At 39.9% G+C, this 15,850-nt stretch overlaps 1 protein-coding gene across 12 annotated transcripts in view; it reads right to left on the bottom strand.

Moving 5' to 3' along the window:
- Positions 1-15,850, bottom strand: part of ZNF532 (zinc finger protein 532) — a 135,635-nt gene that overhangs the window by 3,891 nt on the left and 115,894 nt on the right. For all 12 annotated transcript variants that reach the window (XM_049899933.1, XM_049899930.1, XM_049899922.1 and 9 more), the window contains 2 exons: positions 5,195-5,307; positions 1,176-1,323 (listed from right to left, as the gene is read on the bottom strand). In XM_049899933.1, the coding sequence (XP_049755890.1) occupies positions 1,176-1,323; positions 5,195-5,307 (261 nt within the window). The remainder of the gene's footprint in view (positions 1-1,175; positions 1,324-5,194; positions 5,308-15,850) is intronic.

Below are 15,850 nucleotides of genomic sequence, written 5' to 3'. Positions count from 1 at the left end.
CACAGACAGCAGGCTGGTCCAGGAACTGCTCCCACCAGGTCACAGAGGCCCTTCCCTGCCTACTCACATCCTTCATGCTGCTTCCCTGTCAGAAATGCCTTCCTCCTTCCTTTTCAGCTTGCTGAATTCTACCAAATTCAATCCCCTCACTTATCCAAAAATCCAAGCCAAAGTAACACTTCCTTCCTCCAGACCCCATCGCATATCTTTTCTGCCTGTGCACATGGCATCTCTCATACACCGCTGTGGAGTGACACTACCTTTGCGGGTACACTCTTTAACCCCCCTCCTGATCATTTGAGGGGAAGGACTGTATTTCAAGGCTTCACTAATTGGACTTGTGTTCTGTTAGCTTCCACTCAGTGATTAACTCCTCGAAAGCACAGTGTCGTACCCAGCTTTATTCCAGGAGGGTCTCTTAAATGTTTCCTGGCTACTGCTTGCTTTGACTCCCTGACAGCACTTAGCACACACAATGACTTGAAAGTAGGTTAATATATTTTTTTGTTGTCTGATTATTCACTGTCCACTGATATAAAAATAAAGCACAAATATATGGTTTCATGCTTTATCATTACAAAGAGAAGTTAAAAGAATTACTTAATAATTTTTACTAGGTTCCTATAACAACCAAAAGGAGTCCTGGTGGTGCAATGGTTAAACGCTCAGCTGCTAAACAAAAGGCTGCAGTGTTTGAACCCACTAGCTGCTCCGTGGGAGAAAGATGTGGCAGTCTGCTTCTGTAAAGACTTACAGCCTAGGAACCCTATGGGAAAGTTCTACTCTATCGTATAGGGTCACTGTGAGTCGGAACTGACTCAACGGCAATGGGTTTGGTCTGGTTTTTGGTATAATGACCAACATGTTGGCAATGAGAAAGAATCTATCTTATATATTCCCTCTGTAAGTCAACAAATAAATTTAAAATTTATACCTGTAAGTAGATCTTTAAAGCTTTTTCTAGAAGCATGCAGAAGAAACTTAAAGGTTGGCTATTAGGAGAAAGATGAGGGGCCAGAATGGGTATCGAAGGAGATTACTATTATTTTATACCCTTATTCATGGTCTGGCTTTTTAAAGCTATGCTATAACTGAGCATATCTAAATGGAAACAATGAATGGAAAAAGCAAGTCAACACAATTTTGCTGTAAGGAGAGTATCTGCAATGTTTGACCTTGGTGTCCTCCTTTATTTCTGTTTCCTCCTCGTTGGTGGCTTCTGTCATTTCTTTTAAGTCAGGATCCTTGATCCCATGCATCAGTTGGATGTGTTTCTCCAGCATCAACCGTTTAGTAAAGGTACGCCTGGAGTCTGGGCAGTGCCTGTGGAGCAAAAGACAAGAGAGATAATCTACTTGCTGACAAAATAACCTCATACTGAAGAATATACTTGCTACTCAAAGAGCATCTTCACCAGCCAAGAGTACACTCAGAGGGGTCAAAATGATCTGCATGAAGACCAATGGCCCTAAGCTAAATAGCAATTATGCTTTGAAGCTGAGGTTCCAATTTGTGAAAAAATTTTTACAGCTTTTGTAAAACACTGTCAGTTTCTGTGTTCTTATACCAAAAACAAACAAAAAAACCACATTGCCATCGAGTCGATTCCGACTCATAGCGACCCTATAGGACAGAGTAGAACTGCCCCATAGGGTTTCCAAGGAGCGCCTGGTGGATTCAAACTGCCAACCTTTTGGTTAGCAGCCAAACTCTTAACCACAACGCCACCGGGTTTCCAACATGTTTTTATAGAATCAGCCACATTTGCTTCAGAAGGAATATTTATTTTCTAGGGTTGGCCTAAAGTATTATTTTAAATTGTAATTCTAGATACATTTTATTTTAAAATGAAAAATATAAATTTCAAAAGGTTTCCTTCCTTACAATGGCTTAAAAAGTATTTCCTGAGAATTTATAACATGAAAGACCCTTTAATTTGAAGGAAGAAAGCCCCACCAGGACTCCTTATGCTGACGTTAATTATTCCTGTCCACTCTGCCATAAGCAAGAGAAGATAGAGTGTCTAGCCCAGTCAAATTTTTCCTCAAAGCACAAATCCAATATGCATGCTTATAATCATAGCACTCAAATATGTTTGTTATTCAGTAGATTAAAATGTAGAGAACTGTGAACAGATATCCCAAACAGCTCATTTTTTTAAAGTTTTCGTTTTATCTTATGCCAAAAAAAAAAGTAAGAATATTATAGATTATGAGTTTGGTTTTTCTTTGGACAATATGAATTACCATTTTCTTAATAAACTAGGCAAAAAAAGGCATGAAAGTTAATGACCATGGTGAGTATGTATGCTATAAGCCAGACAGGACAAATAGTCTACCCAAACCATGGCCTCATCTACCCTAAGATCAGAAGAGCTAGATGGTGCCTGGCTACTGCTACTGACCATTCTAATTAGATGGACCCTGATATAACAGGAGGAAATGTGGAACAGAACCTCAAATTCCTAAAAAAACAAAAACAAAATTAGATGTACTAGACTGGCTGACACTGGAGAACTCCCTGAGACTACTGCCCTAAGATACTCTTCAAACCTTGACTGAAACTAACCCCTGAGGTCACCTTGTAGCTAAATAACAAATTGGCTCAAAAAAGAATATCATCTGTAAGTACTGTGCTCCTTTAAAAAATCAACTATATGAGACCAAGTGGTCAACAATTAGTTTAAAACAAAGATGAAAACGTAAGGGGTCAGGGAAACCAGATAAACGGAAACTGAACAACCAGAACGGAAATAACGAGAATGTTCACACATTGTGAACGATGTAAACAATGGCACTGAACAAGTTGTGCAGAAATTGTTGACTGGGGAACCTAAACTGCTGTGTAAACCTTCACTGAAAACACAATAAAATATTATTTTAAAAAAAGGAATGCCAGGTGAAGGGAATGACAACACTCAACACAGGGGAGGTCAGCACAACTGGACTAAACCAAAAGCAAAGAAGTTTCCTGAATAAACTGAACGCTTCAAAGGTGAGTGAAGCAGGGGCAGGGGTTTGAGGACCATGGTTTCAGGGGACATATAAGTCAATTGGCAAAATAAAATCTATTAAGAAAACATTCTGCATCCCACTTTGAAGAGTGGAGGATGGCGTCTTAAACGCTAACAAGCGGCCATCTAAGATGCATGAGTCTCAACCTACCTGGATCAATGGAGAATGAAGAACACCAAGGTCATAAGGTAATTACAAGCCCAAGAGACAGAAAGGGCCACATAAACCAGAGACTACATCAGCCTGAGACCAGGAGAACTAGATGGTACCTGCCCACAACCGATGACTGCCCTGACAGGGAACAGAAGAGAGAACCCCTGAGGGAGCAGGAGATCAGTGGGATGCAGACCCCAAATTCTCATAAAAAGACCAGACTTAATGGTCTGAGACTGGAAGGACCCCAGTGGTCATGGTCCCCAAACCTTCTGTCAGTCCAGAACAGGAACCATTCCTGAAGCCAACTCGTCAGATGTGGATTGGACTAGACAATGGGTTGGAGAGAGATGCTGATGAGGAGTGAGCTACCTGCATCAGGTGGACACTTGAGACTATGTTGGCATCTCCTGCCTGAAGGGGAGATGGGAGGGTAGAGGGGGTTAGAAGCTGGCAAAATGGTCACAAAAAGAGAGACTGGAAGGAGGGAGCAGGCTGTCTCATTGGGGGGAGAGTAACTGGGAGTGTGAAGTAAGGTGTATGTAAGTTTTTATGTGAGAGACTGACTTGATTTGTAAACTTTCACTTAAAGCACAATAAAAATTATTTAAAAAAAAAAAAAAAGAATACCACCGCAGTGAAGAGGGATGAAAAATATCTCATGGTCTTACTCAGAACCGGATTTGCTGCCTTTAAAACGGCTCCTGGGGATTTTATAATGATTGTCCCACACACCCGGATGATGATTTCACATTAGAGATCCTCTACAGAGGAGTGGCTGGAGCCAGCACCATCACCAAAGAACAAATCCTCCCAGTGATGAGTTTTTGCTGCCAATAAATTAGCTGGACAACCCTGGCATCTTATGGCCTCATAGAGACTTCGTAGGGAAGTAAACTCATGAACGATGCATGGAAAAATGAAGGAGCATGCCTGCCAGACGTCCTTTCCCCTTCCTCTCCGCCCACGGTATCCATTCTAATTAGAAGGAGCCCAGGGCAGCCTAATTCTCTGATTCTTTTGATTCAGCCTTAACATAGACTTTATTTATGTAATGTTTTCATTTCACCAAAATCATTTCTAGCTCCAGTTTTGTTGAAGGAGAGTCTGCAAAGACAACCTACCCCAAGAAACTTTCCTTAACTAGACGAGACAGTAAACCTTCACTAACCTGACAGCCAACCTTTGTGGCTCTCCTGATCCATGACATACACTTAGCCCTGCTTTTATCATGTTCACAAGATGTAGGCTCTCTATATATCTTCAGTGTCTTTTCAGTTCTCTTTCTTTCATGAAAAGTGCCTTAAAGTAAGTAACATTATTATATCAACTCACTTTAGGGAGTAATAATAGTTCTCATGTTCTGGCTAAGTGATAATTAGGTGATAAAAATTTTTCACTAATAATAATATAACAAGTCCTGATCTTCATCTACAGAGGAGTGGCTCATGACCATCCACTGAGTGGGAGAGGTTTGAAGTGGCCCTCTTGATTCTCCAATTTGGTCTTTTAGCCAAAAGTATGTACCGGAAAAAAAAAAAAAAAGCTATCCTACAGTAAGTGATGGACTACAGCCAAGGGTCAAAAGGCCCAGTGGAAGCCTGAATCCAAGTCCCAACCCTTCCAGGGCCTCCTCCGAAACACTAAGTAAACTAGCCAACCAAGGAGAATGCTGGCAGGTCACTGTGTGTGTAAGGACCAGACAGCGTCTCACTCAACCACGTACCTGCAAATCAATCACTTCCCCTAACTCAGCGATGAAACACATACCTCTGGGTAACAGAAAAGAACCTAAGAATGTACACAGCATATGTAAAGGGGTGCTTCTTTTTATTTTCATTATTTTTAAGCATTTACAATCCAATCAGAAAACTACATGCCAAACGACAGAATGTAATTTAGAAATTTAGGCTCTCAACTATGGAGAAATGAGGAACTGAAGGTAAATGGTCAAATGTGAAAAAACCTTCCAGAAGTTCTAATGCCATCATTTCACTGCGTCTCCCACATTAGAAGTTATAACTTACGAGCAGGTATACACTTTCCTAATGCCTTTGTGCTTGATCCGATTGTGACGACACAGGCTGTGTGAGGAACTGAAAGACTTGTCACACTGGCGGCAGGGGTGCTTCTTCATTTGCTTTATTAGGAGAGAAGAGACAGAAAGTGCTTAAGAGGCTGCAAACAGAAAACACTTCAAAGATGAAAAACATGTTCCCAATGACCGAGTTACATAACCAATATCATTTAGCCATAGAATAATAAAACTAGAAGACTCTTAAAAATGCAATCAAAGTGGAGGGCAGGGTTGGGGGGTAAGCAGGAAATGGCTGATTTCAGGAAGACACTTCAACTTTACTGTAAGAGTAAGAAACTAGATTTTTCCCTCAAAAACGCTCATATTTTTGATTTGATACAAACACCCAGGTATTGGAAATAAGAGAAAACATTACACAAATCTTTTTGCGAAAGACATGTAATGTTATTTTTTTTAAAAAAAGCAGATGATATATGAAAACACACCACTTCATTAAATACCAAATAAAGCCATTACTTGATTTGTTGTACCCAGAAGGAATATGTTGCCTTCTCCAATGTGCTTACGTTTTAAATTAAATCTCTGGCTAATTTTAAACATTTTTTTAAAATCCCCCCTTAGGGGTTGGCAACCAATGTCACAAACAAAATATGTATTGTTAAATGAGAAGCTAATTTTAAGCCTTTATCTAAAGTACAATTTTAAAAAAAATTCCCCCCTTAATGATTAAGTAATTATTTACTATATAAGGGAAGGATTTTCTAGAAGGCCTTTTGTTTTAAAAAGAAAACAGAAGTTTGAAACCACTTTAAATAGGTTGTTGTGGATATATGTTGGGGGTGTGTGTGTGTACGCGCAAGAGAGAGAGAGACAGGGACAGAGAAAAAGTGAATGAGACAGAAAGCTATCAAGAGGTAAATAAAAATCCATGTAGGTATGCCTAACTTTTTTTTCTCATATTTAAAAGTTTTCCAATTAGGCTAAGGCAATTTATTTTAATTCAAAGCATCCCCATGTGGAAAACTCTGAAGTAAAATTAAAAAAAAAAAAAAAATTCAACTAAATTATTTGGGTATTACATGTACAGCAGTCTGGAACTAAACAATGCCAGATCACAATGAAATTAAAGAAAAGGCTGTCAGCCTTGTGAATAGAACAAAATCTGGTTCCACTGTTATTAAAAATAAGGCTGAAGTGGGAATAAATTCTTATGTGAGATAAAACAACTGTTTTGGGCAGTAGGAAGAGATAAGCAATATCAGAACAATTGTAAGCTAAGTGATAAAGAAACACACAAAAAACTTTTTTTTCACATTAATCACCTGATAGACATGTCCTTATTCAAACTGATAAGTAACCCCAGAGTCCCTGCCAGGGTCTATTGGTACATAAATGTAACAAAAATCTACAAAATTTCTATTTTTCCTACCAAAAATTCAAACACCTTATATAACACCCTTTTTTTAAAAACAGGGATTTGCAGCACATGCCCGTTTCTTCGTTTTCCAAGAGTCATAAAGGCCCCTGCCTCGCAGCAGCACACTGACAATGGGGCAGCAGCTTCCCTGTAAACCTTCAGAGGCAGAAAAAGTAACTTGGTCCCTAGAGGTACCCGTGAGCACGAAAGGGTTAAGATCAACTGGAAGAGTCAAAACACAAGAAATCTTTCTAAAAGCAACACAGTTATAACAAATAATCATAAAGGATATAGAGAACCAAAATATATCTTTCTAACTATACCCCAGGGGACAAGGCTTCAGAGAAAAGCAAACCGGATTTTCTATTAGGGTGAAGGGTTTAATGTTCTTTCTTGTTATTATGCAGTTATATTAATATCAAATCAAAATTCTAATAAGGAAATCCCCAGTAGATACTAAATTAATCAAGAGCAGCTTTAGTTGAATCAATAATTACTATTTTCAAAAGAATTGAAAATGTGTGAGACATCCTTCCTTTTCATCATTTTTATGAAAAAAATGTAGAAACAAATTGTGCAATCCTACAACAATGAAGCACAGTCTCATAACTCACTGGTGACAAGAAAATTAGAGGGTTCAACACTGGCTTCCAGATCAAACCTGCCACGTTCACCCACCAAAACAAATGACTTCTCTTCTTCTCGGCTAAATTTTAAATAATATTAAATTATTTAAAGGTACTTTACCTAATTTCTTCATAACATATCCTCAACATTATATTAGTTCATACAGCTACTTTATGAAACAGGAAACAGTTTTTAGAAATCAAACAAACATGAAGTAAGTGTTAAGAAAGTGAAAGTCAATCAAGACTTAAGGCCATTTACTTCCTGCTGGGTCCAAAATACAGTCAGATGATCCTGAAGGAACCATGGCCTTGAGTGAACTTTTGATAGTTAACTAAAATCAGAAGAGGAAGCTGTTTCCCCACTCGATTACGAGTTATTCTGTTTTAAAATAGAATTCTTTAAAGTAATAGTGAATAAGTTCTGAAAAATTTAAATGTAAAATTTGAGAGTAAAATATCAAAGACAATAAACATTTGGTGGACGTCCTAAACTTTCTCTAAACTTTTAACCTTTTTTTTTTTAATAACTTTTATTAAGCTTCAAGTGAACGTTTACAAATCCAATCAGTCTGTCACATATAAGTTTACATACATCTCACTCCCTACTCCCACTTGCTATCCCCCTCTTGAGAATTTTTAACCTTTTATCTTTACAACTTTTAGGAAAGAAAGCATCAATTCTTCTTTAAACGCCCTGGTTCTACACTCAATGTCCAAGCTTAGGGATCTAACTGCCTCTAAAGTCCATTCGAACGAGCCTTGGTGGTGCAGTGGCTAAGCACTAGGCTGCTAACTGAAAGGTTGGTGGTTCCAACCCACCAGCCGCTCTTCTCGACAAAGATGTGGCAGCCTGCTTCCATAAAGATTACAGTGTTGGAAACCCTATGGGGCAGTTCTACTTTGTCCTACAGGGGCGCTATGTCTCGGGATTGACTTGATGCCAGTGGGCTTAGTTTTGTTTTTGTTTTTTTCATAGACCATTCTTTTATTATGGCATTTGGTGAACTTGTCTTGGACTGCCACAGGCCTTCTTACAGTGAGACAGTTCCCATTCTGATAACTAATGCATTCCTGTCTCTTTCTGTTTCCGGTGGCTCAGCAGAAATTAGATGGAGAGAAAGTCACAACTTTACACACACGGTTTTGGCCAAGTCATCTACTTCTCCACCTTCTTCCTGTGACTCTTACGTCCATGAGCTATCTGCCCTGTACCAACATGCAAAGAACCTTCTTCAGAACCATCACACATCCAAGAATTCGTACAAATTAAGATTAAAGGCTGCAGAATTACTCCCCAAACCACACTGGACTATTCCCAAAGCAAATACCCTTTAGCTGTATCATTGTAACTTTTTTTTTTTTTTTTTAATGAAAAAGGAAGAACTAAACCAATCATATAATTTAAAACATGTTAACAGCATCAAGCCCACAAAACTTAACTCCTAAAAATAAAAAAAATCATCCTTCATACTTCTGGGAATTTATTCTACAGATATATTAGCACACTCACAAAACAAAATGCAGTCAGTTCTGCTATAATGCGACATAAGCATTTTAAAAAATCACTGCGTTATGCAAAATGGAGCAAGAAAAACCACAGGGCTTTATGTGGGAAAATGATGTTAGGGGCACAACACTCAAAACTTTGTCAGTGACCCGTTAAAAGATGGGAATCCAGTAAACACAGCAGCACAGTTCTACATGTGTTAAGTGGTTAAGAAATACATAAATAATGCATAAATAAATAAATAAGGCGCTGTACCTTGAAAAAGATCTGCAGTTTGCTTGACGTAAGGGTTGCAGCTTGTGAGTTATTGTGAAGTGGTAGAAGGAGGGTTATCTGAAATTGGAGGGCAAGTTTTAACACCAGTTGTCTATGGGCGTGACTGGTATCAAGGGCTGAAATGAGGTGGCCAGTAGAAGTCTGAGGTCAGAGTGTGTGTACTTTGTGTATTCCTATACAGCTCTATTCTGCAGTTTTCTTTGCTCACCTACTTACTGTTTCTCTGTGGCAAAATCACACATAAGCAAACATAAAATGCACGTTGTGTTAAAAACTGTTCCCTAATAAAATATATATTACACTGGAACAAACCTGCATGTTCAAAAATAAACATTATAGCAGAACTGACTGTACATACAAGCTTATTCACAGCAGCATGTGTGTAATGGAGACTCAAAAAAATCCAAGTCCATCAATGGAGAGCTGGTTAAATAAATGATACGCAATCACATCAGGAAATGCCACAGAGAGCTTTAAAAAAGATCACAGGAGACCTCAATGTACTAATATGAAAAGAACCATAAGTGGAGAAAGAACGGGTGCAGAAAATTATATTAGTAAGCTGTATCCTGTGTTAGAAAGGGGTAAAATGAGAATATATATGCATGCATGCTAATACTTGCGTAAAGAAACTTCAAGATTCTTAAGTAACTTAGTGATCCAAGGTGGCATGAAAGAGACGTTTCACCACAGTTCTTCATACGGTCTGGCTTTTTGAATCATGTGAATATAGCACATACCCAAAAAATATTTTTTTGCCTGTTGCCTCAACATTTTTTTAAAATCAGGTTTTAAGATGTGTAATTTACAAAATGTAAAATCTACCCTTTTTAGTGTATAGCTGTATGCGTTTTGACCAAGGCATACAGTCAAGTAACTGCCACCACAATAAAGATACAGTTCCATCACCCAAAAAATGCCACGTGCTCCTCTGCAGTCAACCCCCTTCCCCTCCCACACACACACCAGCTCTTGGCAACCACTAGTCTGTTTTCTATCCCTGTAGCTTTGTTTTTTCCGTTTGTCATATAAATGGAATCATATCATAGAGTATGTAGCTTTCTGAGCCTGGCTTCTTTCACTCAGCATAACAACACCTGCAATTCATCCAAGCTGTTGAGTGTACCAGTAGCCCCTTCCTCTTCATTGCCATGTAGTATTCTATTATAAGGATGTGCCCTTGTCTGTTATCTATTCACCAGCTGAAGGACATCTACAGGTTGTTTCAGTTTTTGAAAACTGTGGTTGTGGTTTTCATTTGCATTTCTCTTATGACTAACGATGTTAAGATATAATGTTTTCAATGAAAAGATAAAGCACCTAATTATATAGTGTATATATATATACATATACTTCTTCCTCCAAAGGAAAAAAACCTTGAACTCCACTAGTTTTGGGTTTTTTATTTTTATTTAAGAAGAAATGTTTGGAACATTTTCACTCCTCTGGAAGCTCCTTGAAAACAGGAACTACTATTCATCTGTGTCGCTGGCACCTGGCATTCAGAAAATAGTAAATATGTAATGGATGAATGGGTGAAAAAATAAAGGAATGAATAAACAAGTACGCAATTATCTACTGGGAAAAAATGAGTAGATTCTACAAAGAAGACATCATAAAGTAATAAATTTAGGCTAAAGTGCTGGATACAGAGCAATCTCTGTTTATTTTCTGGAGCTGGGTGAGACATAAGCCTGTTTAAAAACTGGTAAGAGCCTGGAAGAATCAGAGACACTGAGGACCAAGGCAAAAGATGGAATAAGGAGGGGGTGGGAGGGATTCAGACAGGAGGATGACCAACTCTTCCTGTATGGCCGGAGATAAGGCACCACACTAGACAGGTGCAATGCTTATTCAGGTCCATGGTGGGTGGGTGAGGAAGGCGCCAGGACATGGAATCCTGAATTCTAGCCTCCTAAACAAGGAGAGAATAAATTTCTGTTTATTAAAGCCATTCATTTGTGGTATTTCTGTTATAGGAGCACTAGATAACTACGACAGCTGCTAACAGAAAGGCTGGTGGTTGGAACTCACCAGCTGTACAATGGAAGAAAAGACCCAACGATCTGCCCCCATAAAGATTTCAGCCTAGGAAGCCCTACAGGACAGTTCTACTCTATAAAGAGGGTTGCTATGAGTTGGAATTAACTTCACAGCTAGAAGGAGAAGGCAAAGACTAGACGAGAAGCAGTTTTAGGGATAGGGAGGAATCAAGAGCTATGTTTTAGATATGTAAGTTTGAAAGGCCCATTGAGGATCTAAGTAGAGAGGTTAAATGGTCAAGTCTGGAACTCAAGGGCTAGGTCCAGGCCGGAGGTAAGTATGTCTGAGTCATTAGGATAGAGGAGGCATTTAAAGCCATAGCCCTGGATGAGAACTTCCTGAGAATAAATGGACACATCAACATTTACAGGCTGGAAAGGTGAAAAAGATTGAGAAGGAGTTATCAATGAGGTAGAATGAGAACTAAGAGAAAATGGTATCCCAGAGGCCGAGCAAAGGAAATGTTTCAAGAAACCAAAAACCAAACCCATTGCCGTCAAGTCGATTCCGATTCATAGCGACCCTATAGGACAGAGTAGAACTGCCCAATAGAGTTTCAAAGGAGCGCCTGGCGGCTTTTCAAGAAGGACCTGGCAAATAGCTGCTTTAGATAGGCCAAGTAACACGAGGACTGAGAAATGAACTCTGGGTTTGGCAACACAGAAGTCACTGGAGACCATGGCAAGAGTGGCATTGATAGGGTGGTGAGACGAAAACCTGTATGGGAGGAGAAAAGTGGGGACTGAAAGTATGGGGAACTATTTTGATGAGTTTTGCTGTAAAGGGAGTCAGAGAAAAAGAGGTTAGTAGGGGAAGAGGGGCTCAGGAAGGTTGTTTTGTTGAGATAGGAGGTGATATAGCAAGTTTTATGATTCTGAGAATGATCCAGGAAAAAGAGGAGACAAGTGCCAGTGTGAAAGCCTGAGGAGTCAGCAAGGGGGTGGGTCAAGCGCACACATGGAGCCGTTGTCCTCACAGAGGGACACACAGAGGGATTCTAACCTCCAACCTTTCAGTTAGCAGCCAAGCAGATTAATCATTTGCACCACCCAAGAGAAGAGCGTTGTGAAAGATTTATCCCTACAACCACCACTGTTTTATAAAAGAAATGGACAGAATAAAAAATTAAAATACACTAAAGATCTAAGTGGAATCTATTATTATTATTTCCACAAATCAAAATACAAAGAAAACTAGTGATTGTTTTTCAAGATAAATGCTGTTCTTATCAGTTGATCATAAGAAATCTGTTAACAGCTTTAAAAAGTAAACAAGCAAAAGTAAATGTCAAAAAAGCTAAAAGGCTAATGAAGTATTATTTTTCTCCTCAGTACACGTATTAATTTTTCTAGCTATTGAAACAATCTGTATTAATGAGGTACGGCTGGTAAGGTACACTCAACTATTAAATTTGAAGGTCTAACAAAAAGAAGGGCTGGTTCTCCCATCCAGGTACCTCCATTACCATAAGACCGGGTGAAATGGATGGTGCGCGGCTACCATTACTGAAAGTTTTGATTAAGGACCCAACAGATGGATCCTGATGAAAAAGAGGAAGAACGTAGAACAAAATTTCAAACTCATATGGTAACTGGACTTACTGGATCCATTGAACTAAGGCAACCCCCTAATCTAATGCCGGGAAATAATCTTTTAAACTTTGAACTGCAACTATTCCATGAAATCACTGTTAAACTAAACAACAGTTCAGCCTAATTAATAAAAAATGTTTGCCTTGAGCACAGCACTCTTACAAAGAATTATCTGTTTATGAGCTTAATCTGATGAGACAATCTAAAGCACAGATGAACATTTTACGGAGCCGAGAGCCTACATTAATGGTAATGAAACACTCTGGATAGAAACAGAATAGCGACACAATCTGAGCATAAAGCCAATGTCACTGAACTGTTCATGCAAATTGTGAGTGGATATATGTTTGGTTGTGTGTATTGCCACCAAAAAATAAATAAAATATCGAAAGCAGGAAACAAAAAACAAAGGGCTTGTTCACAAGTGATGCGTTCTTGTTCCCGGCAGGACGGTATGTGCCATGGTGTTCGAGGACACACTGTCTGACAGCTACTCAAAGCTCTAATGTTTTTCTTTCCTTCGTGTTGATTCCAGTTTTGCAACTACTTGGCTCTGAGTGGATATGAAGTTAGGATGCTGTGGGTTCCTCTTACTTCCTTTAACAACCCTTCCAACTCTTTTTGTATGTGACAAAAATATATATAATAAAACATTTGCAAATTTAACAATTTTTACACGTACAATAAAGTGACATTGATTATGTTTATCATTTTGTGCAACCATCACCAGGATCCTTTTCCAAATTATCCCAGCACCATAAGAGAAACTCAGTGTCCCCAAAGCAAAGACTTCCTCTTTCACCTCTGTCTTACCCCTGGTAACCACTAATAACTTTTGGTCTCTATACATTTGCCTGTTTCGTGTAAGTGGGATCACACGGTATTTGTCCTTTTGTGACTGACTTCTTTTTTATTTGCAGCACCATGCCTAGTACATACTAGGCATTAATGTGGACTTGCTGAATTTAATGAATTGGAGAGAATCTTCCTCCTTGCTCAAATCTCATCCTAGAGTCTGTCCGGCTCTTTTCCTGCCAAACAACAAAAACTTATTCTCACTCGTAACTCAAGGTGACTGCTGACAAATCCCCACAGCAACCCAGAGGCAGCGACGACACGAATCTTGCAGGGGCTCTGGGCAGGCTTTGCCACAAAGGGCTGAGCGCACTGGAAAAGGTTGTACGATCCTTCTGGGTCTGCAGTTTCTCTATGTATAAGCTGAGTGGGAACCCGGAACCGCTCAGTTACACCTTCTAGTGCTGTCTCCTCCATGATTCCTTAATTAAGCCAACCATGGCCCAGAATGGCCTTTTATTTCTTGTGGTATGTAAAAGGATTTCCTGGTTGTTTCGGATTTCGAGGTAATATCAGCTTACAGAGAGAATTGTGTGCTGAATCCTTAAGTCAAAATCTAAAAATCTGGTCTGCTAGTTAGATTCCGGAACACATTTTCCTAGAGAAATCAGAAATGACGGTTGCATTCTTAGACAAATACTTAAAAGCTTACATAATTTGGTAGAACCACATGTTGTTGTTCGGCTCCAACTCAAGGTGACCTTATGTATAATAGAATGAAATGTGGCTCGATTCTGCGCCATCTTCAAGATCATTGGTATGTTTGAGTCCATTGCTGTGGCAATTGTGTTAACCCCATCTCATTGAGGGTTTCCCTCGTTTTCACTGACCTTCTACTTTACCAACCATGACGTCCTTTTCTAGCACTTGGTATTTGTTGATGATGTGTCCTAAGTAAGGGAGCCGAGGTCTGCCCATACTGATAAAACAATGTCTAACCACTATTTTCAGCACTGTTTCAATGAAAAAAACTAATCCCAAAGCAAATCTGGGTTCTCCAAGCCATAAAAGAAACTTCCTTCCTCCTGCTCTGGTCCCAACCTGGTGGGTCTGCACCTACACTGTCCCTTGAGAGAGTCTAGGGCAGGAAGAGCCGGGGCCACAGGAAGGACACTAGGTCTCTAAGAGATGACCAAGGAGGGACGACAGGAGGAAGCAGTCTGAGTTTGGGGTAGGTAACTGGGTGAAAGGCCAACTATCTGCTGTTGTAAGCAAGTGTTCTGAGTAGAATTAAAGGCAGCAAAATCAAACATCCAGCAAAACCCAAAAGGAGGAAAACTAGGGGCTAGACCCCCTGCCACAGTGGAAGCAGGGAGGGTAGGAAAAGTGCTCGTCTGTGACAGCAGGGAAGGGTCCCTGGCTGGGGAAGATGTTTATAGTAAGAGATGTTCCCAAACCAGCACATCCTGGTACGTTCACACACAGCCAACTGAGACAGGGACCATGTCGCCTATTTTTTCTGTCTTGGCAATAGCACCAGCCCAGCACCAAGGGAGCTGCTACTTTCTGAGACTCCTAGAAATAAACAGGAAAAGTCATGGGGAGGAAGTAACCTCCTCAGTCTCCAAAATGCAAGCAGCCCTGCTAGGCAATGCACTTCAACTGTCTGGATGTCTGTAAACATCTTAGTCACTGTGGCGTATTTAAGCACCAAGTTCTAACCAGTTATTACTTGCATGCCTTGTAGCATACTGATTTCAGAGAAGAGGACCATATGTGCAAATGAAGAGTATTTCATGTGCAAAAATACAACTTGGGATCTGTACTGCAAGCACTTTCAGTAATCTTCTAATACCTGTTTAATGGCCCCGTGCTCATCCAGCCCCCTTTGGTTGGTAATTCTGGCTAAAGGCACACATCGGCCAGGCAGCAAGGCAGAAACAAAGGTGCAGCCTATGGTTACAGATGGAGGAAGAGTTAACTGGCCACAGTCCGCCTCAGCCACACTGAAGGGTTGAGCCTGCCCAACTAACCCAGCTACGCAGTGGAGACGCCTACGTGTTTTGACTGATTCATTCCACAATATTTACTAACCCTACCCTTGAGGAGGTTATGATCTGTTGAAGGAGACACAACAGTAAACAAGCGGATGCCAATCTAACAGACGTCATGACAGAGATAGCCCCAGATACATGGAAGAATAGACGGGGGCACAGTGGAGTCGGGGAAGATGTCTGCTGGCCATGACCAGCTGAATATGAACAGTAGCGAGCTAAACAGTGAGGCTGCGAAGGGTTTCCAGGCACAGGGAACTGAAGCAACACAGGTAAGGAAAAATGTGGTATGTGTGCAGAAATTACAAGCACTTCTATTTTACCAGAACAAA

The sequence above is a fragment of the Elephas maximus genome, chromosome 11 (genome assembly GCF_024166365.1).
Source record: "Elephas maximus indicus isolate mEleMax1 chromosome 11, mEleMax1 primary haplotype, whole genome shotgun sequence".
In the NCBI taxonomy this organism is placed as follows: Eukaryota; Metazoa; Chordata; class Mammalia; order Proboscidea; family Elephantidae; genus Elephas; species Elephas maximus.
The sequence above is the reverse complement of the archived record's forward strand: the minus strand, read 5'-3'. Positions and strand labels throughout refer to the sequence as shown.